Here is a 24277-nt window from a genome sequence, read left to right on the forward strand (position 1 = left end):
TCTTCTGGCTTATAGAGTTTCTGCTGGGAGATCCACTGTTAGTCTGATGGGCTTCTCTTTGTGGGTAACCTGACATTTCTCTTTGGTTGCCCTTAACTTTTTTTCCTTCATTTCAACTTTGGTGAATCTGACAATTATGTGTCTTGGAGTTGCTCTTCTTGAGGAGTATCTTTGTGGCATTCTCTGTATTTCCGAATTTGAATGTTGGCTTACCTTGCTAGGTTGGGGAAGTTCTCATGGATAATATCCTGAAGGTGTTTTCCAACTTGGTTCCATTCTCCCCATCACTTTCAGGTACACCAATCAGACGTAGATTTGTTCTTTTCACATAGTCCCATAATTCTTGGAGGCTTTGTTCATTTCTTTTTACTCTTTTTTCTCTAAACTTCTCTTCTCGCTTCATTTCATTCATTTGATCTTCAATCACTGATACCCTTTCTTCCAGTTGATTGAATCTGCTACTGAAGCTTGTGCATTCATCATGTAGTTCTCATGCCATGGTTTTTAGCTCCATCAGGTCATTTAAGGACTTCTCTACACTGGTTATTCTAGTTAGTCATTCATCTAATCTTTTTTCAAGGTTTTTAGCTTCTTTGCGATGGGTTCAAACTTTGATCGTCTGAAGCCTTCTTCTGTCAACTCGTCAAAGTCATTCTCCTTCCAGCTTTGTTCCATTGCTGGTGAGGAGCTGCATTCCTTTGCAGGGGAAAGGTGCTCTGATTTGTAGAATTTTCAGCTTTTCTGCTCTGTTTTTTCCCCATCTTTGTGGTTTTATCTACCTTTGGTCTTTGATGATGGTGACATACAGATGGGGTTTTGGTGTGGATGTCCTTTCTGTTTGTTAGTTTTCCTTCTAACAGTCAGGACCCTCAGCTGCAGGTCTGTTGGAGTTTGCTGGAGGTCCACTCCAGACCCTGTTTGCCTGGGTATCAGCAGCGGCGCTGCAGAACAGCGAATATTGCTGAACAGCAAATGTTGCTGCCTGATCATTCCTCTGGAAGCTTCATTTTAGAGGGGTACTTGGCTGTGTAGGGTGTCAGTTTGTCCCTATTGGGGGGTGCCTCCCAGTTAGGCTACTTGGGGGTCAGGGACCCCACTTGAGGAGGCAGTCTGTCCATTCTCAGATCTCAAACTCCATGGTGGGAGAACCACTACTCTCTTCAAAGCTGTCAGACAGGGTCATTTAAGTCTGCAGAGGTTTCTGCTGCCTTTTGTTTGGCTATACCCTACTCCCAGAGGTGGAGTCTACAAAGGCAGGCAGGCCTCCTTGAGCTTCCAGGCCGCTTTATTTACCTACTCAAGCCTCTGCAATGGTGGTTGCCCCTCTCCCAGGCTCACTGCCACCTTGCAGTTAGATCTCAGACTGCTGTGCTAGCAATGAGCGAGGCTCCGTGGGCATGGGACCCTCCGATCCAGGCACGGGATATAATCTCCTGGTGTGCCATTTGCTAGGACTGTTGGAAAAGCACAGTATTAAGGTGGGAGTGACCTGATTTTCCATGTGCCATCTGTCACAGCTTCCCGTGGCTAGGAAAGTGAATTTCCTGACCCCTTGCACTTCCTGGGTGAGGCGATGGCTTGCCCTCCTTCGGCTCACACTCAGTGGGCTGCACCCACTGTCCTGCACCCACTGTCTGACAAGCACCATGAGATGAACCCAGTACCTCAGTTGGAAATGGAGACATCACCTGTCTTCTGTGTTGCTCACGCTGGGAGCTGTAGACTGGAGCTGTTCTTATTTGGCCATCTTGGAACCACCCTCGGATGATTCTTCTTCTTCTTCTTCTTCTTCTTCTTCTTCTTCTTCTTCTTCTTCCTCTTCCTTTTTCTCTTCCTCCTCTTCCTCGTCTCCTTCTTCCCCTTCTCCTCCTCCTCCTCCTCCTCCTCCTTCTTTTTGACATTTACTCCCCTCTGTTGTGTAGGCTGGAGTGCAGTGACAGTCTCTGCTCACTGCAACTTCCACCTTCTGGGTTCAAGTGATTCTCATGCCTCAGCCTCCCGAGTAGCTGGGATTACAGGTGCCTGCCACCACACCTGGCTAATTTTTGTATTTTTAGTAGAGGTGGGGTGTTACCGTCTTGGCCAGGCTGGTCTCGAACTCCTGACCTCAAATGATCTACCCACTCTGGCCTCCCAAAGTACTGGGATTACAGACATGAGCCACTGTTCCCAATCTATTTTTTCAAATATATCATTTTTTTGCTTCATGAATTCTGAAGGTGGCTCAGTCCATTTTATGCTGCTATAACAAAATATCTGAGGCTGGGTAATTTATAAAGAATAGGAATTTATTGGCTTACAATTGTGGAAGCTGGGACATCCATGATCTGGAGGCAGACATCTGGTACGGACATTCTTGCTATGTTATCACATAGTGGAAGGCATGCACACATAAGTGCACACATGTGAGAGAAAGAGAGAGACAGAGGGAGAAAGAATGGGACTGAACTCACCCTTTAATAACAAACCCACTTCCATGGTAATGGCATCAATCCATTCATGAGGGAGGAACCCTTGTAGTCTAATCATCTCTCATTAAGTCCCACCTCCCAGTACTGTTGTATTTGAGATTCAGCTTCCAACATATGCTTTTTGCAGGACACATTCAAACCATAGCACAAGGTCTGTTTTTAGAAGCATACACTTTAGAGTTGATAGCTTTTCTTGGTGAATTGACCTCTTTATTACGTGATGTCTCTCCTTATCCCTAGAAATGTCCATTTTTTGGAAGCTTACTTTGCTCTCATATAACCACTCCAGCTTTCTTTTAATTGGTGTTTGGATGTTACATCTTTTGCTAGCCTATTACTTTTAACCCATCTATGCCTTCATTATTTAAATTGAATTTCTTATATATTGCAAATAGCCTGGAGTTGTTCTTGAGTTACTGGGTCTTTGGGAAATGTGGATGTGACTAATTCATTTAAAGGGGCTGGAAAGCAATAACCCTGGGAACATGGTAACAGGTTCTGCAGTGATGAAGGACACAGAAATTGGCCCATGCAAAGAAGTGGGGCAGTAGCATTGAGTTGGTAATCTGAGATAGGCATTGAGTGCAGTTGCAAGTAGAAATCCACTTCTGCCTGGAAAATCCAGAGGTCACTCTGGATATCAAGTCAGAAGGAGTTCAAGGTGAGAGAACCCAGCTACTGAGGGGAATTAAAGAAGGAGGTTGAGATTGTGATACTGCAATGAAGAATAGGGAGTTTGTTTTCTGGAAAACTGGGTGGAGCTACCAAGGAGGTAGGGCACCAAGGTCAGAGGGAAACTTCTCCAAGACAAAAGCAGATAGTGATACCTTGTAGGGTGAGCTGAGCCAGCAAGTAGGAATTATGTAAGTGTGATTTCCAACTTAGAATTTACTGACAGAAGCCAAGTAGAAGATGATAAAATACACTAATGGGCAGGCTTACTTGACCAAATTCAAGGTTTTATCTTTATCAGATGACCTGCAGCCACTATAAAGAGAGGATAGAATTTGCTAGAAGATAGATGTTCTAGCTTTTATTTTAATATTATTTGTTATTTTGTAAAATATAAGATTGCTGCAAATATGAAGCACTTTTTATAAACACAAGTCTTTTAAAAAGAGAATGGTGGATGCTGTGGGCTTAAGAGAAGATTACACATAAAACTCATTCATGAGAAATTAGAATTTCACTCTAAATTTTTATAGACCACCTACTATATGGCAAATATTGGGCTAAGCCTGTCCTGGTCTTAAATTTCAGGGATATTACAGTCTAATGGGGGCAAATAAACAGAAATGGTAAACAAAATTTATACAAATGCTAGGTTGCAACAGTGACAAAGCTATGAAGGGAGGCACAGGTTGCTTTTTGGATCAGTATTAGGGGAATTTGGCTTAGGCAGGGAGATCAGGAAATGGTGGTTGAGAGGTCATCTGAAATATTGGCCCTAGTTAGGAAGGTGAGGGATGAGTGGTCCAAGTGGAGTTTTGTGGCCGACCAGAGCATGGCTACAACAGCCAGTGTGGCCAGAGTGCAGGGGAAAAGAGGAGAATGGTCCAAGATGATGCTGAGGAGATATGCAAGCACAAGACCATGAAGGGACTTATCAGCACCATGGAAGAGTTTCATGGAAGGTAGGTCAGAAACTTGGAAGGACTTTTAGTCAGTTATGGGGGTAGGGAGTGGGATGAAAATGATGGAAAGAGTGTTCCGAAGTGTGCAGATGTGATGTGATTTGGAGATTACCTTGGCTGCTGTAGGAGAGGAATTAAAGGAGAATATGTAGTGTAGATTACAGGTAGACCAGTTAGCAGGTTATTTCATCTATTTAATCTGTAGATGTGTGACATATGAAAGCTCATACTTGGAGGTTGAGTGCAGAAGTAGAGAGAAGTTGGCCAGTTAAATAGATATTTAAGAAATAAAATCAACAGGACTTGGTGATGAACTGGACATGGAGGGTGAGGGAGACATCAAACCTGAACCTTTGGTTTTTGGTTCATGAATGTGATTGGCCAGGACAAGGTTTTAAGAAGAGATCATGAATGCAGTTTTGGATATGTTGAACTTGAGATGGCCTTTAGGCACCCAAAAATGATTACTGCAAAAAATAGGTCAATGTGTAGGGCTGAACTCAGTGGAGAAACCAGACCTAGAGATTTGAATTTGGAGGCTTCTGCACAAATGGTGATTGAGTGATGGCATGAATGGCATTGTCTAAGGAAAGATTTAAAAAAAACCAAAATGATCAACACCTCAAAAACTGCTATGTGTCAAGATGAGGCCAACAAAACATCTATCAGAATACGTATTGATGTAGATGCCATTTTTTATTTCAGTGAGCACTATTTTGGTAGAGTGAAGATGCAGAACTCCCAATAGAGTGTGGGGGAGTTGATTCTTCACAACAATGGGTGAGAATCAGAAGCAGCGGGTCTGAACAGCCCTTTGAGAAGCTTGACAGAGAAGAGGAGGTAAGGGAGGGCAGCAGTTGGAGTGAAAATAAGATTGGTGAAGGGGTAAGATAAGCATTATTATTTGAAATGCTTTAGTGAAAATGAACAGATTTTAATGACCATAATAAAAATTGAGCTTTGAGAATAAATAGACTGTGCAAAAGAACCAGTGTTCATTAAATCATTTTTTCTGTGCTACTCCTTAATTGATAATTGGTTTTCGGCCATGACATATTTGTTCGTTAATTGCTCTGCTTCCTATTTAATCATGCTTTAATGATTCTCTTAGGAGAACATGGCTGAAAAAGACCCAAAGAGAGGCCCTAATTCCTTTCCATAAATTGCCCATTACTAAGAACAACTACAAGAAAGGTTGTTCTATAAGTCCTTAACCCCATTTTTATTTTACATTTTTGAATGTGCATTCCATAGTGAGCATGGTACTCAGGAAAAGGGATTTTGTTAGTCCCACGTCTCCCTTTTTGTCTTCCTATTATAATTGTGAGCAACTACCTTCTTCAACGTATTTCACTTGTGTATTTTTTTTTTAAAGGCAAGATGTGGGCTACCCTGTGGAGTGTATGACATGCCCTTCAAGTTGACTTTGAAAGGTAATTAATTATGGTAGTGTCTGTTCAGTTTCAAAAGTTCAAATTAAATATCCTTCAAAACTCTTATCAAAGGGAATATATTTTACACACCTGTCACTTGTGAGAAAGGCTGATTTGAGTCAAAATTAGGAAGGAGGTAAAGCTAATCATTAGAATGCTGGCACTCCCACCCTGGTCTGTTGAACAAACCAATCTTCTAATACCCCTTGAGTGGCCCTGTCTTAAGCACTGCATTACTACTTTTCCAGGAGTTCTGTGATTTCACAGAATTGATGGTAAGTCATTGTTGAAAGGACCTTTAAGAGCTTACAGAGGCCCAGACAAGAAGGCACACGGCTGGGCCCTCAGTGTGTAAGGGGATAGAGAATGCCCTGAGGGCTTTGAGCTGCCAGTTCAGTACTGTGTCCACTACAGTCGGGATCGGCAAACTACAGTCCACAGGCCAAATCCAGCTCAATGCCTGTTTTTGTAAATAAATCTTTATTGGAATACAACCACATCCCTTCATTGACATTTCCTTTATGGCTGCTTTTTCTCTATAGCCACAGAGTTGAGTAGTAGTTCAGTAGTTGCCATAGAGACAGTATGGGCTGCAAACTTTAAGTATTCACTATCTGACTCTTTATAGAAAAAAATGCTGAGCCCTGTGACTTGCATTGGCTGCCAATCCTGCTTGCATTTCAGAATTGCTTTAAAAAGAAAAAAGGAAAGAAAAGAAAAGTACAGGCTGCTGAGCCATGCTCTTGACCTTCTCATCCCTAATCTTTCAGGATGGGATCCAGGAATCCTCATTTGCAGAAGAGGCGGTTAAAATGCTCAGTCACATTAACAATCACTGCATTACATCCTGCTCTCTCTAAAGCACATTGCCTTGAAAACACATCTCAGGTGGTAAGTCCCTTTCTATATGGGCTATGAGACTGGAAGTAGCTCCCCAGGGCAGTGCTTCACACACTTTCACTAGTATCAAAATCCCCTGGGGTGACTGCTAGTCCCACCCCAAATATTCTGATCAGCAGGTCTCGGGGAAGGCAGGAGAACTGGCATTTCTAAGCTCGCAGGTGATGCAGATGCTGCAGATTCCTGGACCACACTTTGCATAGCACTGCAGCAGCTGCAGATTCCTGGACCACACTTTGCATAGCACTGACGAAGACCAAAGGCTTGCATCTCTAGTGAGAGAAAGTCAGGTCCATCAGGTCCATGGGATGGGGTTGGGGATCTATGTATGGACCAACTGCTAGGATTCTCCTAGATCACACTGTAAAGACTCCCAGTCCTCTGTTCAAATAATCATTGCTCTTCTCTTCCTCATCCCATCTATAAGACTTGAAATCAAGCAAACCTGGTTGGTTTCCACTTCTATATAGGCTTTATTGTGTTTTAAAAATTCCCTGGAGAATATTTTGAGTGTTGTAAAAGAATTGTATTTTTAATAGGGAAAGGCAAATGGTGGATGAGAGACAGTAAAAGAAAATGAATTATATGTCATAAAATAGTATGAAAAAATGGTAGATGTTGAATAAATATTTGTCAACATCGTAACCGCAAAAACACAAAATGATCAAAAGACAACAGAGACAGGCAGAGACAGAGGATCTTGGTGCCACAAAAATGATTTTATTTTGAACCAGAAAGCAACAGCAATCAAGACAATAGTCAGGGCCGAGGGCTTGGCAGTGTGACTTAAGTACCAGGGATTGAATTTGTCCAGGTGCAAGGAGTGATATAAAGAGAATCAACTTTTCATGTCTAAGCCAAGCTCATACAGATGATGATACTTATCAGTGATTCCCATTTACACAGGCTTGGATTGCTTTTCAGATATCAGATTTTTGTAACTATTTTATAAATATTTTTAAAGGTGAAGAAGCCACTGCAGTGTAGGTGAATTGGCACCCCTCCCCTTTTCTTTTTGGGTGTATCAAGCATATAGTCAATAACAGGAAAAGTGAAAGGTTTTTATGAGAGTTTTGCATTAACAGAAAACCACCTATCAAGTTTCTACACTGCAGCACTGTTGATATTTGAGCAAGACAACTCTTTGTGGTTGGAGGCTGCACTTGCACTGTAGGATGTTTAATGGCGTCCATGACCTCTACGCACTAGATGCTGGTAGCTTCCCTTCCCCGGCGGCGACAACCAAAAGTTGCCATTGCATTGCCAAATGTCTCCTGGGGGGCAAAATCGAGCCCTGGTTGAGAAGCGCTGTTTTCAAAAACATCCTCCTGCCCCCATCATTGTCTTTGTGTGCTTTTTACCATTTTATTAAGGTAGACCAGATGGTCAACTTCCCAACACCAAATGCACATGTATGCCAGCATATATGCGTGTCTCTTTGCAGGTATCTGCATGTTCCTGGAGCTGAGATGGAATTCCACGGTCACTGGAAGACATTAGTTCAGTTCCTCAGCAAGTTTAAGGTCAATATATCAGTACCGTAATAAAAAAGCCTGTCTGTATTCAAGCTGTTTCTTTTCCTCCAGCAGAAACCATCGTCAATATTTGCAGTCAATTTTTGAAGTCACTTTCTTTTAAAGCTGGAAAGAATCCACCCTCATCTTAATCCACTATTTAGAGTCCTACTTGAATGATATTGCCAGCAACTTTCAACTTTGGATCCAGATTTCTTTATTTGTATCCACCAGGAAGAGAGGTACCACATTTCTGAGTTCTTTTATGAGCACTCGCTACATAATTTGCAAGGCCCAGTGCAAAGTGAAAATGCAGGCCCCTTGTTCAAAAATCATTAAGAATTTCAAGACAGCAACAGCAGAGCATTAAATCAAGCTTAGGGCCCTTCTGAACTCCTGGGCTCTGGGCATACCCATGACACCAGACCTAGCAGTCTTGGTTGGTGCTGCATTGATTTTGTTGTATTAATTTAATTGGCACTGCCATCTCTTTTGCCCCTGTATCGCAGTGTTTCCTGTGGTGAGGACCTCAAATAATAAAATACTGTGACCTCAATTAGTTTAAAGAGAATGCAAAATTACACTGCAGCAAATTTTTACAGCATACATATTTTAGACTTTCAAAAAAAAATCACATGGGAATCTTTTCTACATCATTATAGTAATTAAACATGGTGGCCTTTCACCATATACATATTTTCCTGTAAATACGACAACCTGGAACTAGTAACTGCTACTATCCACAATGCTTTTAAGTTAGCCAAGAGTGAGACTTCCACAACAAAATTATGACATAATCTCTCATGTCCTTATAAAAATAGCCAAAACATACCCTAAATGGCTTACTGTGAAAATTTGAGTAGTAACTTCTTAATATTGAAAAACATTATTTTCATGGAAATATTGTCCTTCTACTAACTATTTTATGTTAACATCATAAGGCAAACTGTAGCATTTATTGGTACCTGGAGACCATGATTTTAAAAACTCAGAAGCTGAGTTTTAGACCCTTTTATTTAGAACCTGTTAGTGTACAAAGTGCATTAAAATATCCATTATCCAGTTACCCAAAATGTATGTAAAAATTACTGAGACAACCCTTTCAGTTTATTCAGAGAAGGCAAACACACATTGCTTTTATATTGTAATAAAAAGAAAAACCCATAAGGTTTCCAGAGAAAGATTTTTTTTTCCATTGAGGTGTCCATCTTTTAGATGTGAAATTGTCTTAGGTATCTATCAAAATATTCATCTGGGTATAAATAATATAGTAAATATATAGAATCTATCTGTTAAGAAAAAGGAGAGTGTCTGCTAGGGAAGAGGATGGAAGGACCTCATTGATTTATTTCAGGGAGGCAGTTGGTTGATTTGGTTAAAAACAAAATAACTAAAAACAATGTCTAAATCCACTAGTCTGTTCAGTAAAAATGGCTGACCCAGTATCCCAGGTAAATATTTTAGCAATTGAAACCATTTATAGAGGTCACGCCCTTCATCAAAGTAGAACCAATGCCAGAGTTCTGGTCCAAGAACTGCTCAAGAAAGCCTTAATTCATGGACCATTCCAACGCATCAGATTGGCATGCAAAGAATGCCAGCTGACATTTTATAAGCAGGTTCCTGAATAACGAGTTTGAATTTTTTTTTTTTTTTTTTGGTCTTACAACTCTATTGTAAACTATACTAGACTATAGAGGGACTTCTACATATTTCAAGATGTGTTTAATAAAGGTCTGTTTATAATAACTTTTGAGGCATGAATCTAGTAAATAGTACTTTATGCAATGTCCCTTGTCATTACCAACTCATAAATATTAAGTGTTTTTCAGTGACTTATGTTTGGATGTGGTAGTGGTGATCAGGGCCATGTGCTGATGTCCTGGAGAGCAAAATCAATCCAAAGGGGTGCTGCTATTTGTGACAGAACATGTTTATTTACTCAGCCCCAGAGACAAAAGGAAAATTGATATGGGGGAGGGGGAAATAGGATAACTATTAAACGTAGTGAAGAGATTTCACAGGTCTAAAGAAACTATTAAAAGGAAGGATAAAGTAGATTTTATACCATAAAACAGAATCCTACCTCCGAAAAAGACAAATCAGCCTGAAGTTTTGAATAATCAATAGGATTCAAAATGACTATTTTCAATTGCAATCTCATTCTTAATGTTCTTCCAGAACCCTTAACCCTGAGAGAAGCAGGGCAAAATGCGGCCAAAGGATTCAGAACCTTTCTTTCCAACATTATCTCATCAGCTATCAGAGGGCAAAGATTTAGCCGCGGCAAGGTCCAAGGTCCAAAATCAATTCTTTTCATTCTCTGTCTTGCTCTCCATTTTAGTTGATCTGATACAAGTTTTTGACACCACAATTAAAACACTTCATATTAAACCAGAGTAAGAAAGCCTGTTTACTCCCCTACTAGGTTCAGACACTTCCTGTTATGCACCATCGAGGTGAGAAGACTTATCATGGGATCATTATGAGATGTTAGGTGAGAAGATGAATAAACATACAAAATTACAAAAGTTTTTTTTTGTTTGTTTGTTTTTTTGCAAGCCCATAGATTGTGATGAAATACAGGTTGTAAATAGCTGATAAACTTATGGGCCTCTTAATGTGCAAAACCAAGTAATTCCTAAAAGTTGTAATCCCGATTATGTTTCTCTTATAAATAATCTATAGATTTTCCTCTAAATACAAAAAAAATTAAAGAAATTATTAAAGCCCGTACTTAATACAAGACACAGTAAAAGGAGAGGAATCTCCTGTTTTGAGCCCTATCTGAGCCGATTTCTGGACACTTTTGGTGAGATTTCATTACACTCATGAAGCCTGTGCTTTCTCAGTCTCCTAAATAGTGGCCTGAACCTTTTTGTTCCCCAGAAATCTCCTCCATGTGGCCAGACGCTCACGGCAGCTGCTCTGTGCAGTCCAAATGGTCTGGGATAGGAAGCCCAGTGATAATCGTCAGACACTTGTTCCACACGGTGAAGGTGGGGCACACAGGCTGCGCAAATGCGACGTCGAAGGTGTAGAGGTGGATGGAGTTCAAAGCATCATAAAAGGCGATAGAGCCGTTATCATAGTCCAGCAGGATGCCCACGCGCCGGAGGTGGGGAGCAGGCTCAATGGGGATTTCCTTGCTATTGTGTCTCACCACCCAGTTATTGTTGCAGCGGCAGAGCGCCCAGGAAGCAGAGTTCTTCCCAATCCATTCATGCTTCGGGGCTGATTTATAAGCAAGACCAATAGCATACCTGCAGAAACAAAACAGCAACAACAAAAACAATGAGCCATGTTGCATATGCACATTAAATCCGTTCTGTGGTCCTCAGGGGTTATAAAAACATGATCATTTGTTGTCCCTGTTCATTTTCTTTAAGTGAAAGCTTGGCAAGAACCCCAACATCTGTGTTCCTCATCTCCTTCCCTCACAAACAGGGAAAGAAGCATCGTATTTACCCACATTTCTGTTTTCAGCTCAAACACTACAGAGAATTTGAACTTTGTATTTTGCTGCTTTTTTTCACTTTTATAAAAATCTACACAATGAATTCGCTAGACCAGTGCTGACCAAAAGAACTTTCTTCAATGATTGAAATGTCCTGCTCTCCTCGATGTGGTAACCACAAGCTACATATGGCTACCGGGCACTTTAGCTGCAGCTGGTGAGACTGAGGAACTGAACTTTAAATTTATTTAATTTTCATTAAGTTAAATGATTTAAATAGCTGCATGTGGCTCATAGCTACCATATTGGACAGCACAACCCTAGACTTCTCCTTTTGACCTTCTTATAATTTTTAATTTAACACTATGTCTGTCATTTTCTGATTCTGAAAGCATTTTGCCAAGGGCAAGCACAGAAGATGATTTCCATTTGTGGGGATAAGTCCTTTGTCATTACTCAGCCCCAGTTTTCTCATGTATACCACAGGGACAACGATAGTCTCCATCTTGCAGTGTGTGATTTTAAGGAGTAAAGGAGAGAATACGTGTTAAGTCCTAGGCACAGGACCTGGCATGCAATATTTAGTGCTATTTTATTATTATTGCCTGATGGCACATATTAACAATAAGTACCAGAATCAGAATTTGAACTTAGGATGACTCAAAACCCACAAACACGAACTACATTCTACAATGCCAACCATAACCAGAAATTGTGCAGTCCATCACTGCCAAGAGCCTTTCTGATTATATTTCCTACTACACCGAAAAAAAATTCTGAATGTGTTTGAGCAGACGATCTTCTGGTTATTCTAAATGTTCTCTTGCTGCTCAAAAAAAAAAAAAAAAAAAAAAAATCCAAAGAATGCTTTCTACAATGTTCTAAGCTTCTTAGTCTCTTTTTACCCCTCTGAAGCATGCCTCTGTAATATTCATAGTATTTCAGTTATTAAGATAAACAAAACCCATCACTCTTAATAAACAGTAAATGACTCACAGGTGAACTTTTAATATGTTATAGCAGAAACCAGCTTAACTGGATATTAACACATGGTACCTTACCCAATGCAGAGAGAAAAATTTCATGGATCTTTAATAAAATGACATTCTTTAAAAAAATCACACTGGACTTAAAATACAATCACTTTAGGAGTGGTGTGTTTAAAAACAAAATTAATACACCATGCCATCATTAAATCCAAAAGGAGGATGGAATTGATAATCTGCCAAGCCCAGTGTGCAGGCCTGTCTGTCATCAGTGTTGCATCTTCTCTTCCCTCCCATCCATCCTCTCCTGCTTATGAGGAGAATCCAAGTTGCATTTCCCAGAATCCCCTTTCCTGTAGGAGTCTGAGTCAGGCTCTGCTATTGTGATGCCTTTGCACAAGATCCAGAAGTGCTTAGAGGAGGGGAAACACTCTTTCCTGATGGCAGACAGTAGATGTGCAGTTGGTGGAAGCTTCTAGATGAGCACCTGAGTACACCTGCCTTGTGCTGTGGGCAATTTTGCAGCAGCTACAGCTCATCATGACTCCACGAACTAGAGCAGCAGACTCCCGGACTTTGTGCCCCAGCCCTTCCAGGGTCCTGTAAGCTTCTGGGTCCCTTCCTCTGGGGAGTGCATCAAGGGTCTCAAATGTCATCTGTTTATTTGATACACTGATATGGTTTGGCTGTGTCCCCACTCAAATCTCATCTTGAATTCCCACATGTTGTGGGAGGGACCCGGTGGGAGGAAACTGAATCATGGGGGCAGGTCCTTTCAGTGTTCTTGTGATAGTGAATAAGTCTCACGAGATCTGATGGTTTTAAAAAGGGGGAGTTTCCCTGCACAAGTTCTCTTTTTGCCTGCTGCCATCCATGTAAGACGTGGCTTGTTCCTCCTTGCCTTCTGCCATGATTGTGGGCTTTCCCAGCCACATGGAACTGTTAAGTCCATTATAAATCTCTTTTGTAAATTGCCCCATCTTGGTTATATCTTTATCAGCAGCATGAAAATGGACTAATACATACACTTTGGAAAGGTTTTCATTTTGCAATTGTCAGTATCTCCCATTCCCTAAAATGTTCTGTATACCCCAGTAAATACCATTTTCATCTTTCAGATAATTTGGAACCTGCATTTGCATCACAAAATCACCACATCTGTATTGTTTCCTTCTTGTTGTGACACAGCATTTTTATTTTTTATTACTTTGATGTTTATTTCCCATTTGAACCTTAACTGAACCCTATGAAATAGCTGTGGCAGGTATGGCTGACTACATGTAGCAAATAGAAACAGAATATTAAAATTGGGAGCAAAATCCAGAGTTGTATGCTGCCCCCACCCCTTCTGGTCTAATAATCTTTGCATGAATCCGTTATTACTCGTTTAGTTAACACCATTTCATAAAACACCAAGTGCACATTAGCATCAGAGAGTAAGAAAATAACTAAGTGTATAGTTCATTAAGCAAAGGAAAATACCATTATAGTATCATTAATCTGTGAAACTAGGTACATATTTCCATTGAGCTTGAAAGGTGTAAGCAGAATGTAATGTTCCATTAAGTTATGCAGTGAGACACGGAGAATTCAAAGTATAAAAATTATGTCTCTCAGGGCAATGTTAACATGCCCCATTGCACAGATCATAATGTACACATTAATTTAAAGTCAGGACTATATTTGACAAGCAAATATATGTCATTAGCTGTTGCAAATCAAGATGTCACAGGCATTTAATTGTAGGGGGCACCCCTTCCTTGCTAATACCCCCCAGGAAATGTAAAGTGACTTTCTACATGAAGATTTTTCTGAAATTGACACAGTTAAGTTTGTAAAGATTAATTGTGTAGCAATTAATTGTAGAATTTCTTTTCCCCCTTATGAGTTAGTTTTGACATCTGGAGGGTGTTTTCAAGGTAATGCTGATCTGTGTTTATATAACTGAAGTGGTCTGATGGAATTTTGCAAACTATTCATCAATGGCAATGAGATCATAATGATCAGGTTTCATTTATCATAAATAATTATTAATAGAGTAATAATCATTTAGACCCTGGATTCTATCCCAGATTAATACAGCATATTAATTAGCTAGAAACATTTGCTTTTTTGTACCTGCATTCATTGTGTTTTCCTTTGTGCTTTAATTTTGCCCCATCACAGCTAAAAATGGCAAATGCCTATCTAGCCCAGAGCCTAGTGGGATGAAGGATTTGTCCTCCATCCTCTGGCAGGATGTTGGAACAGAAAACTCTTCTAGGCAAAGAGAATTATGAGGATAACAACAAAGGAAAACCTACTCGCTCAGCCAATATAGTATGTACCATTATTGGGAGAGATGGGAAGCTTACAATTCACTTCTTAGATTTTTGGCTAATTTCTACCTACAATACAAGGGATTCAGACATGTCACATTATTTGCATAGGTTTGAATTGAACGTTTTTTAAATATATAAATAAGAAGTGTTTTATCATGCTTATATTGAAACACTGTTATACTCACCATCTTCAGGCTATGCAATTTTGAATGTTGATTTTATTTTTTAAAGCAAGGATTTAGCTATCACTCATTAAGTACACTATTGTAAACCCTAGAGAGTAATTATAGCATTTCAAAAATATACCACCCTTTTGTGAATAGCAGCATAGCATGGTGGTTAAGAGCAGGGAACAGCAAACTACTACCCAGGGGCCAACTCTGGCCCTCTGCCTGTTTTTATAAATGAAGTTTTATTGGAATGCAGCCATGTCCATTTGTGTAGGTGTTGTCTGTGGCTGCTTTCCCACTAAAACAGAAGAGTCGAGTATTAGTGACAAAAATCATTTGGTGTGCAAAACCAGAAATATTGAATCTCTGGCCCTTTACAGATAATGTTTGTGGACTGCTGGTTAAGAGCCTGACCCTTGACTGCAGACTTGCTGACTCTGCCACCTGTGAGCTTTGTAACCCTGTGATCTTCAGCATATACCTCAGTCACCTCATCAGTAAAGTGGATAATATTAGCACCTACCTTTGTAGGGCTGTAAGCCTGAATAAATGAGTTGACATCTGTAAAATGCTTAGACCAGTGCCTGGCACATACTTGTACCATATGAGGGCTTACTAAATAAAAATAAAATAGCTCCCTTTTTGATCAATAGCAAGCAGGCATTTGTGAGACAGACGGTCAAAGTAAGGGGTGCAGTTTGTGGCTGTGGATTAGGCAAGGTTAACTTTGTGAGGTTAACTAATTCCAGTGTAATTGTGTCCTGACCTTTGCCCTTATTCTTAGAGAACTCAGTGGGCTAAAGTTACTGGGCTGGATCTAACAGGCCTTTTGAAATTATTCCCAGCCTATGATCACTGCTTCACCCCCACCATTCAGCCCTCAGCTATTTGCACTAATTGGTCCAGTCTAGAATCATAAAACATACAAGGCAACAGAAATTAGTTTTGTATAATGATGAAGAGTGATGTTTTAAAGTAGGGAATTGCAAACTTTTTCTTGAAAGGACCAGGAAGTAAATATTTTTGGCTTCATAGACCATATGATTCTCTCTTAACTACTCGATTCTGCTGTTGTGGCTGAAAGGCAGCCATAGACTACATGTAAAAAAATGGACCTGGCTGTATTCCCATAAAACTTTATTTACAAAACCAGGTAGCAGGCCAGGTTTGGCTCATGGGCTGTGGTTTGCTGACCCATGTTTTATGGCATAAAAGAGCAGTGTTAGCATGGTATAGCTCTTCCAATGACCAGAGCTCTATAATCTTGAACAGAGAACCCACAGATGTGGGTACTAGTAATATATGGTCATTGTTTGAATTTGCTGAGTTTGGGGGTGTTTGTTATGCAGCATTACCTAGCAATAGCTGACTAATACAACTTTTCTGCACTTTATTCTTTAAGATGCATTTCAGTATGGGTTGACTCTCTAAGTACAGAATGAGATGTGCCTTTTTATAACTGCAGGACAATGAATATAAGTTGCCTACCATGTGCTTCCACTTATGACCACTTCCCAATAATGCCGGCCACTATCAATAAACACATTTCCAGCTACTCCATAGCTCCCCTGGCTGGTGAAGCGTTCAGGCGTGTGACTCTTCTTGGATGATGATTCATCACGTTCTACTGTCAAGTTGTCATGGGACACCTTCAGTTTTCGATGAGCAGATTTGGGATCCAGTTTAAATGGTTGGCCTGAAAACAAGTTCACAAAACAGAAAAAGGAAGAGGAAGAGGATTGTTTATTTTATTATAACCAATAGCATATTTTCAAAATCAGATTTAAAAGACAGGAACAAGTCAGCCCTCTCTGAGACATGCCTCCTATCACAAAGTGGTATCTTATATTTTAATAGTAATTTAAACGTTATAAGCAACTTTCAAAGACATTTGCTTGCAAAGTTTTCATAATATTCAAAAGACAATAGAGAGCAGAAACTCTGTGTAAAGTATAGTACACAATAAGAGTGAATAAGAACATGTGCCTGCCTTCATAAGCTTTCAGTCTACAAGTTCTAATATAGGGATCCAGTGGTGGTATGCCAACTATTCAACAACAGCATGGACAAGGCTTAGCCAGAACACATAGTGTGAGCTAGCTTCATGGATTCCAGGTGTACACAAGCAGCACAGGTACATACCGGCTGGATAGCATCCTAAAAAGGAGGAATGAATGAAGACTCCATTTTCAACCACTGCAGTGTTCTATCCAGCATAAGATGCATTCATGCTCAATAGACTTCAGACCAGAAGCCAAACAAATCAAGATCTTTGGTTTTAACATATAGAATACTCTAGAGGTTTATATTATTCTGAGATTATTAAAAATTAAAGCATTACTCTTAGGAATTTAGGATGAGAATACAATTTTCAGGCCACAAAATTAGGAAAAACTGTGATAGTAATGCCTGGGTTTTCTACTCATGAAATTATTTATAAATAACAAGGCCTTCTCTATTTCATTACTCACATTTGTATCTTAAAGATTTAAGTATTAAAAAATCTTGGCAGAGTCACACCTGGACATTTTGTCATAGTTGTTACTTCTTTGACAATTCAATATTGGTTTGGAGTACTGCCTGTCATTCAACACTGCATTGGGTACAAGGCATTTAAAGGCAGGAAATGAGTTACAACCTGATGCAAATGCCATGGTGTCCAAACTCGACAGCCACTGTTGCAGTTGGCAGCTTCCTTCTGCCCAGTATACAGCTCTCAGACAATCACAGGAAAAGGTTTGGTAAATTCAACTCTGGCAATACACGATGCTGGGCAAGAAACTGACCCAGTGAGTATGGGACAGTGTGTGTTGTCACATGTGGGTAGGTCAAAGGATTTCCAGTTGCCTCTTGGATACAAACACAACACCAGCACCTCTAAAATCCTTCCTTTTTAGGTCAGGGACCAGCATACTTTTTCTGCAAAGGGCCTGATAGTAAATATTTTTGGCTATGTAGGCCAGGCCACGTGGTCTCTTTTGTGACTATTCAACTCTTCTGCTATAGTAAATGAATGAGTGTGGCTATATGCTAATAAAACTTTATTTACAAAATCAGGCAGCCAGATTTGGCTCTTGTTTTAGAAATCTATTTCTGTACATATCAAAGAAAAGCTTAGGCTGGGCTGGTGGCTCATGCCTGTAATCCCTGCACTTTGAGAGGCCAAGGCAGGTGGATCACCTAAGGTCAGGAGTTTAAGACCAGCTTGACCAATACGGTAAAACCCCATCTCTACTAAAAATATAAAAATTAGCTGGGTGTGGTGGTGGACACCTGTAATTTCAGCTACTCGGGAGGCCGAGGCATGAGTATCACTTGAACCCAGGAGGCAGAGGTTGCAGTGAGCCAAGATCGTGCCACTGTGCTCCAGCCTGGGCAACAGAGCGAGACACCATCTCAAACAAACAAACAAACAAACAAACAAAAACAATAAAAATGAAAAGAAAAGCTTTAAAGGGAGGGCAGAGAAAACCCTCAAGTGCTGAGCAGGGATTGGACATTCTCAGAGGCCATAAGATCTATTGGATTACATGTGTAGTTTAAATTTTGACTTGTAAAAAAAAGTCCTTAGGAATGATCATGCCAGCAACTATCAGAGATAAACTATGAACTAAGACAAGAAGAGTATGAAGACAGTTTTGCTTAAAATATTTCAATTTTTAAAGGTGGAAGGTAGAATATGGATTAAAAATGACAGGATACTAATGGGCAGAGCAGGAAGAAATTCCTTAATGGCACCCATCATTTACAATGAAGGCCAAGTTCTGCTCGGCCTCCTTCCAGTGAGATATATCAGAATGTCAGAGCCATTGGAAAGACCAGACTTGTGATGGTGAGATACTGCTTCAAACATCCTGCCTGCCTTGGCTCACACCCTCACCCACTCATGTGTGGAGCAGAATCATGTAATCTTGGTGAGCAAATTCTGCCCGTGCCTCAGACGTGTTTCCCAAATAAACCACTACCTACTCTGCCCAAATTCAAGGCTTTTGCTTCAGTGAACACAAATTAGTTCAGGAAAGAGATTAATAGCTTACTTTACTAAATAATTCAATTCATTATAATATTTGTATGGGACACGACTCTTATTCAGGCCATTGTTTACTTATATGGACAACTCTTCCAATAATCTTTTGATACTGTGCCCAGCAGCCAGTCTTCCTTCCTTGTAATCCACTCACCACATCATAGTGCAAGAGAGCTTTATTTCATGGAAATTTTCATCCTGCCTGTTTTATTTAAACTCTTCAATCTCTCCTTCACCAATCATTGGTATACAAAGAAACTACCTGGTGTGGCCCAGGAGGGTTTTGCAATCTGTTCCTGCCTCCAGCTTCCTGGCTCACCTATCCTCCCAACTTAAGACACACTTTAACCACACTGATCAATTTTCTGTTCCATAAATATATTCTCCTTGTCTCTGGGCTTTTGCACATGCTGTTCCTTCTGCATAGAACATTGTGTCCTCACCTCCCCTGCTCATAACCTACCTTGGAAAGCCTCTCAAGTTTGTGCTGGGGCACCCTGGCATTGTCAGTAACCTCTCATGGTTACTCCAGTCAGAGACTTCACACACTGAATGTTAATTAGGATTAATGTGCTTTATTCCCCAATAGTCTATAACCTTTTTGAGAGAAGCACACCTTAGGGAGTTGAAGATATTCATAATATCCTTGGCATCTTGCATAGCATCCCAAACACACTCGATGCTCAAACATATCTTTTGAAGGAACAAATATTAACATGTTCAAATGCAAATCAAATACTGCTGATCTAAGTGTGCACAGGTATTGTGCCATTTGTTGTATGACTGTAAAGAAACATATCATCATGTTATATTTTCTTATGTACTTAGAATTACTTTGAGATGGTCTTTTTGACAACTCATAACAACCCTCAAGTTGTTAAAATATTTCCATTTTAAAAGTGAAGGAACACTAAATGCATTGTGGGATCCTGGATTGGGTCCTGGAATAGGAAAAGAACATTAGTGGAAAGCTGGTAAAATCTGAATAAAGTCTGGAGTTTAGTTATGAGTAATGCATCAATGTTAATTTCTTAGTTATGACAACTGTACCAAGGTTACATAAGATATTAACATTTGGGCAAACTGGGTTAAGGGTATACAGAACTGTCTGTATTATCTATGGATTTCCTATAAATCTAGTTATTCCAAAATAAAAAGTCTATTTAAAAATATGAAGAAACTAGCCACATAGCTATATGGGTACCAAGTGGGAAAGCCACAGTCTTCCCATTCTTAATTCAGTGCTCTCTTTACATCCCTTGCTCTTCCTCTAGGATACAACACATTCCTCTAGGATACAACACTTACACTGAGAAACAAGAATATAGGTTAAATGAGGGTTCCCCTTGAAAAGCACTTAATTGTTCCTGTTGACTGCCTGGCAATCTCACAACATGGCACCATACCAACACACTCCAATTTGCTTTCTCTTGTAGGGGGGTCTTATGCAAATAAACACCATGTTATGTAACATAATATTCTTAGATCAAAAGGATATAAAGAAAGAAGAGAGGATAAAACAAAACACATGTGGACAGAGACAGAGAGAGGGAGATGACAGTATCATGAAACACACATATAGGCCAGATCATTCTCTGTGATGGACACTGTCCTATGTATTGGGGATGTTTCCCATCATCCCTGGCCTCTACTCACTACATGCCAGTAGCATCCACTCCAGATGTGACAACTAAAAACCTCTTCCAGATATTACTAAATGTCCTAGTAGGGTGGGGTGGAGGGGGAGGAAGAAGTGTCCCTGATTGAGAACCACAGACTCAGACTGTTTTCTAGAATAAAAGAAAGAATTTCTGAAGAGTGATTAGTTAGCCATTCTGCTATGAAAAATAACACTATCCACCATGTTCAGAGTCCCTACTGTGTGTCAGGTCTTATATATACATCTTCTATTTCTCACAAGAATGCCTCCAGGAATATTTATTTTAAAAATGAGAAGACTCAGGGGGCGCGCCCAAGATGGCCAAATAGGAACAGCTCCAGCCTCCAGCTCCCAGCGTGAGCGACACAGGAGACGGGTGATTTCTGCATTTTCAACTGAGGTACCGGGTTCATCTCACTGGGGCATGTCGGAGAGTCGGTGCTGGTCAGCTGGTGCAGGCCGACAAGCAAGAGCTGAAGCAGGGCAAGGCATCGCCTCACCTGGGAAGCACAAGGGGGAAGGGAATCCCTTTTCCTAGCCAAGGGAAACTGAGACACACAACACCTGGAAAATCAGGCAACTCCCACCCTGATACTGTGCTTTACCAAGGGTCTTAGCAAATGGCACACCAGGAGATTATATCCCACACCTGGCCCAGAGGGTCCCACGCCCACAGAGCCTCCCTCATTGCTAGCACAGCAGTCTGAGATCTAACTGAAAGGTGGCAGTGAGGCTGTGGGAGGGGCGCCCACCATTGCAGAGGCTTAGGTAGGTAAACAAAGCCACCAGGAAGCTCGAATTGGGTGGAGTCCACCACAGCTCAAGGAGGCCCACCTGTCTCTGTAGACTCCTCCTATAGGGACAGGTCATAGCTAAACAGAAAGCAGCAGAAACCTCGGCAGAGGTAAATGCCCCTGTCTGACAGCTTTGAAGAGAGCAGTGGATCTCCCAGCATGGAGGTTGAGATCTGAGAACGGACAGACTGCCTGCTCAAGTGGGTCCCTGACCCCTGAGTAGCCTAACTAGGAGACATCCCCCACTAGGTGCAGACTGACACCTCACACCTCACACGGTGGGGTACACCCCTGAGACGAAGCTTCCAGAGCGAGAATCAGACAGCAACACTCGCTGTTCAGCAATATTCTATCTTCTGCAGGCTCTGCTGCTGATATCCAGGCAAACAGGGTCTGGAGTGGACCTCCAGCAAACTCCAACAGACCTACAGCTGAGGGTCCTGACTGTTAGAAGGAAAACTAACAAACAGAAAGGACACCCACACCAAAATCCCATCAGTACGTCACCATCATCAAAGACCAAAGGCAGATAAAACCAAAAAGATGGGGAAAAAGCAGTGCAGAAAAGCTGGAAATCCAAAAAATCAGAGCGCATCTCCCCCTCCAAAGGAACACAGCTCATCGCCAGCAATGGAACAAAGCTGGATGGAGAATGACTTTGACGAGTTGAGAGAAGAAGGCTTCAGTTAATCAAACTTCTCAGAGCTAAAGGAGGAACTATGTAACCAGCGCAAAGAAACTAAAACCTTGAAAAAAGAATGGATAAATGGATAACTAGAATAATCAATGCAGAGAAAGCCATAAAAGAACTGATAGAGATGAAAACCATGACAGGAGAACTACATGAAAAATGCACAAGCATCAGTAACCGACTCAATCAACTGGAAGAAAGAGTATCAGCGATTGAAGATCAAACGAATGAAATGAAGTGAGAAGAGAAGTATAGCGAAAAAAGAGTAAAAAGAAATGAACAAAGTCTCCAAGAAATATGGGATTATGTGAAAAGACCAAATCTATGTCTGATTGGTGTGCCTGAAAGTGATGGGGAAAATAGAACCAAGTTGGAAAACACTCTGCAGGATATCATCCAGGAGAACTTCCCCAACCTAGTAAGGCAGACCAACATTCAAATTCAGGAAATACAGAGAACGCCACAAAGATACTCCTCGAGAAGAGCAACTCCAAGACACATAATTGTCAGATTCACCAAAGTTGAAATGAAGGAAAAAATGTTAAGGGCAGCCAGAGAGAAAGGTCAGGTTACACACATAGGGAAGCCCATCAGACTAACAGCAGATCTCTCGGCAGAAATTCTACAAGCCAGAAGAGAGTCGGGGCCAATATTCAACATTCTTAAAGAAAAGAATTTTCGCCGGGCGCGGTGGCTCAAGCCTGTAATCCCAGCACTTTGGGAGGCCGAGACGGGCGGATTACGAGGTCAGGAGATCGAGACCATCCTGGCTAACACGGTGAAACCCCGTCTCTACTAAAAAATACAAAAAACTAGCCGGGCGAGGTGGCAGGCGCCTGTAGTCCCAGCTACTCGGGAGGCTGAGGCAGGAGAATGGCATAAACCCGGGAGGCGGAGCTTGCAGTGAGCTGAGATCCGGCCACTGCACTCCAGCCCGGGTGACAGAGCCAGACTCCGTCTCAAAAAAAAAAAAAAAAAAAAAAAAAGAATTTTCAGCCCAGAATTTCATATCCAGCCAAACTAAGTTTCATAAGTGAAGGAGAAATAAAATCCTTTACAGACAAGCAAATGCTTAGAGATGCTGTCACCACCGGGCCTGCCCTACAAGAGATCCTGAAGGAAGCACTAAACATGGAAAGGAACAACAGGTACCAGCCATTGCAAAAACATGTCAAAATGTAAAGTCCATTGATGCTAGGAAGAAACTGCATCAACTAGCGAGCAAAATAACCAGATAATATCATAATGACAGGATCAAGTTCACACATAACAATATTAACCTTAAATGTAAATGGACTAAATGGTCCAATTAAAAGACACAGACTGGCAAATTGGATAGAGTCAAGACCCATCAGTGTGCTGTATTTAGGAGACCCATCTCATATGCAGAGACATGCATAGGCTCAAAATAAAGGGATGGAGGAAGATCTACCAAGCAAATGGAAAACAATAAAAAGCAGGGGTTGCAATCCTAGTCTCTGATAAAACAGACTTTAAACCATCAAAGATCAAAAGAGACAAAGAAGGCCATTACATAACGGTAAAGGGATCAATTCATCAGGAAGAGCTAACTATCCTAAATATATATGCACCCAATACAGGAGCACCCAGATTCATAAAGCAAGTCCTTAGAGACTTACAAAGAGACTTAGACTCCCATACAATAATAATGGGAGACTTTAACACTCCACTGTCAACATTAGACAGATCAACGAGACAGAAAGTCAACAAAGATATCCAGGAATTGAACTCAACTCTGCAGCAAGCAGACCTAATAGACATCTACAGAACTCTCTACCCCAAATCAACAGAATATACATTCTTCTCAGCACCACATCGCACTTATTCCAACATTGACCACATAGTTGGAAGTAAAGCACTCCTCAGCAAATGTAAAAGAACAGAAATTATAACAAACTGTCTCTCAGACCACAGTGCAATCAAACTAGAACTCAGGACTAAGAAACTCAATCAAAACCACTCAACTACATGGAAACTGAACAACCTGCTCCTGAATGATTACTGGGTACATAACGAAATGAAGGCAGAAATAAAGATGTTCTTTGAAACCAATGAGAACAAAGATACAACATACCAGAATCTCTGGGACACATTTAAAGCAGTGTGTAGAGGGAAATTTATAGCACTAAATGCCCACAAGAGAAAGCAGGAAAGGTCTAAAATTGACACCTTAACATCACAATTAAAAGAACTAGAGA

At 40.8% G+C, this 24277-nt stretch overlaps 1 protein-coding gene across 6 annotated transcripts in view; it reads right to left on the reverse strand.

The window, feature by feature from the left end:
* Positions 1 to 9869: 9869 nt before the first annotated feature.
* The window catches only part of MID1 (midline 1), a 388023-nt gene continuing 373615 nt past the window's right edge, over positions 9870 to 24277 (reverse strand). For all 6 annotated transcript variants that reach the window (XM_015126930.3, XM_028842300.2, XM_015126929.3 and 3 more), the window contains exons 9-10: positions 16375 to 16582; positions 9870 to 11215 (exon numbers count right to left, since the gene is read on the reverse strand). In XM_015126930.3, coding sequence (XP_014982416.2) covers positions 10867 to 11215; positions 16375 to 16582 — 557 coding nt within the window. In that variant the 3' untranslated portion in view covers positions 9870 to 10866. The remainder of the gene's footprint in view (positions 11216 to 16374; positions 16583 to 24277) is intronic.

This window comes from Macaca mulatta, chromosome X (genome assembly GCF_049350105.2).
Source record: "Macaca mulatta isolate MMU2019108-1 chromosome X, T2T-MMU8v2.0, whole genome shotgun sequence".
Classification (NCBI taxonomy): Eukaryota; Metazoa; Chordata; class Mammalia; order Primates; family Cercopithecidae; genus Macaca; species Macaca mulatta.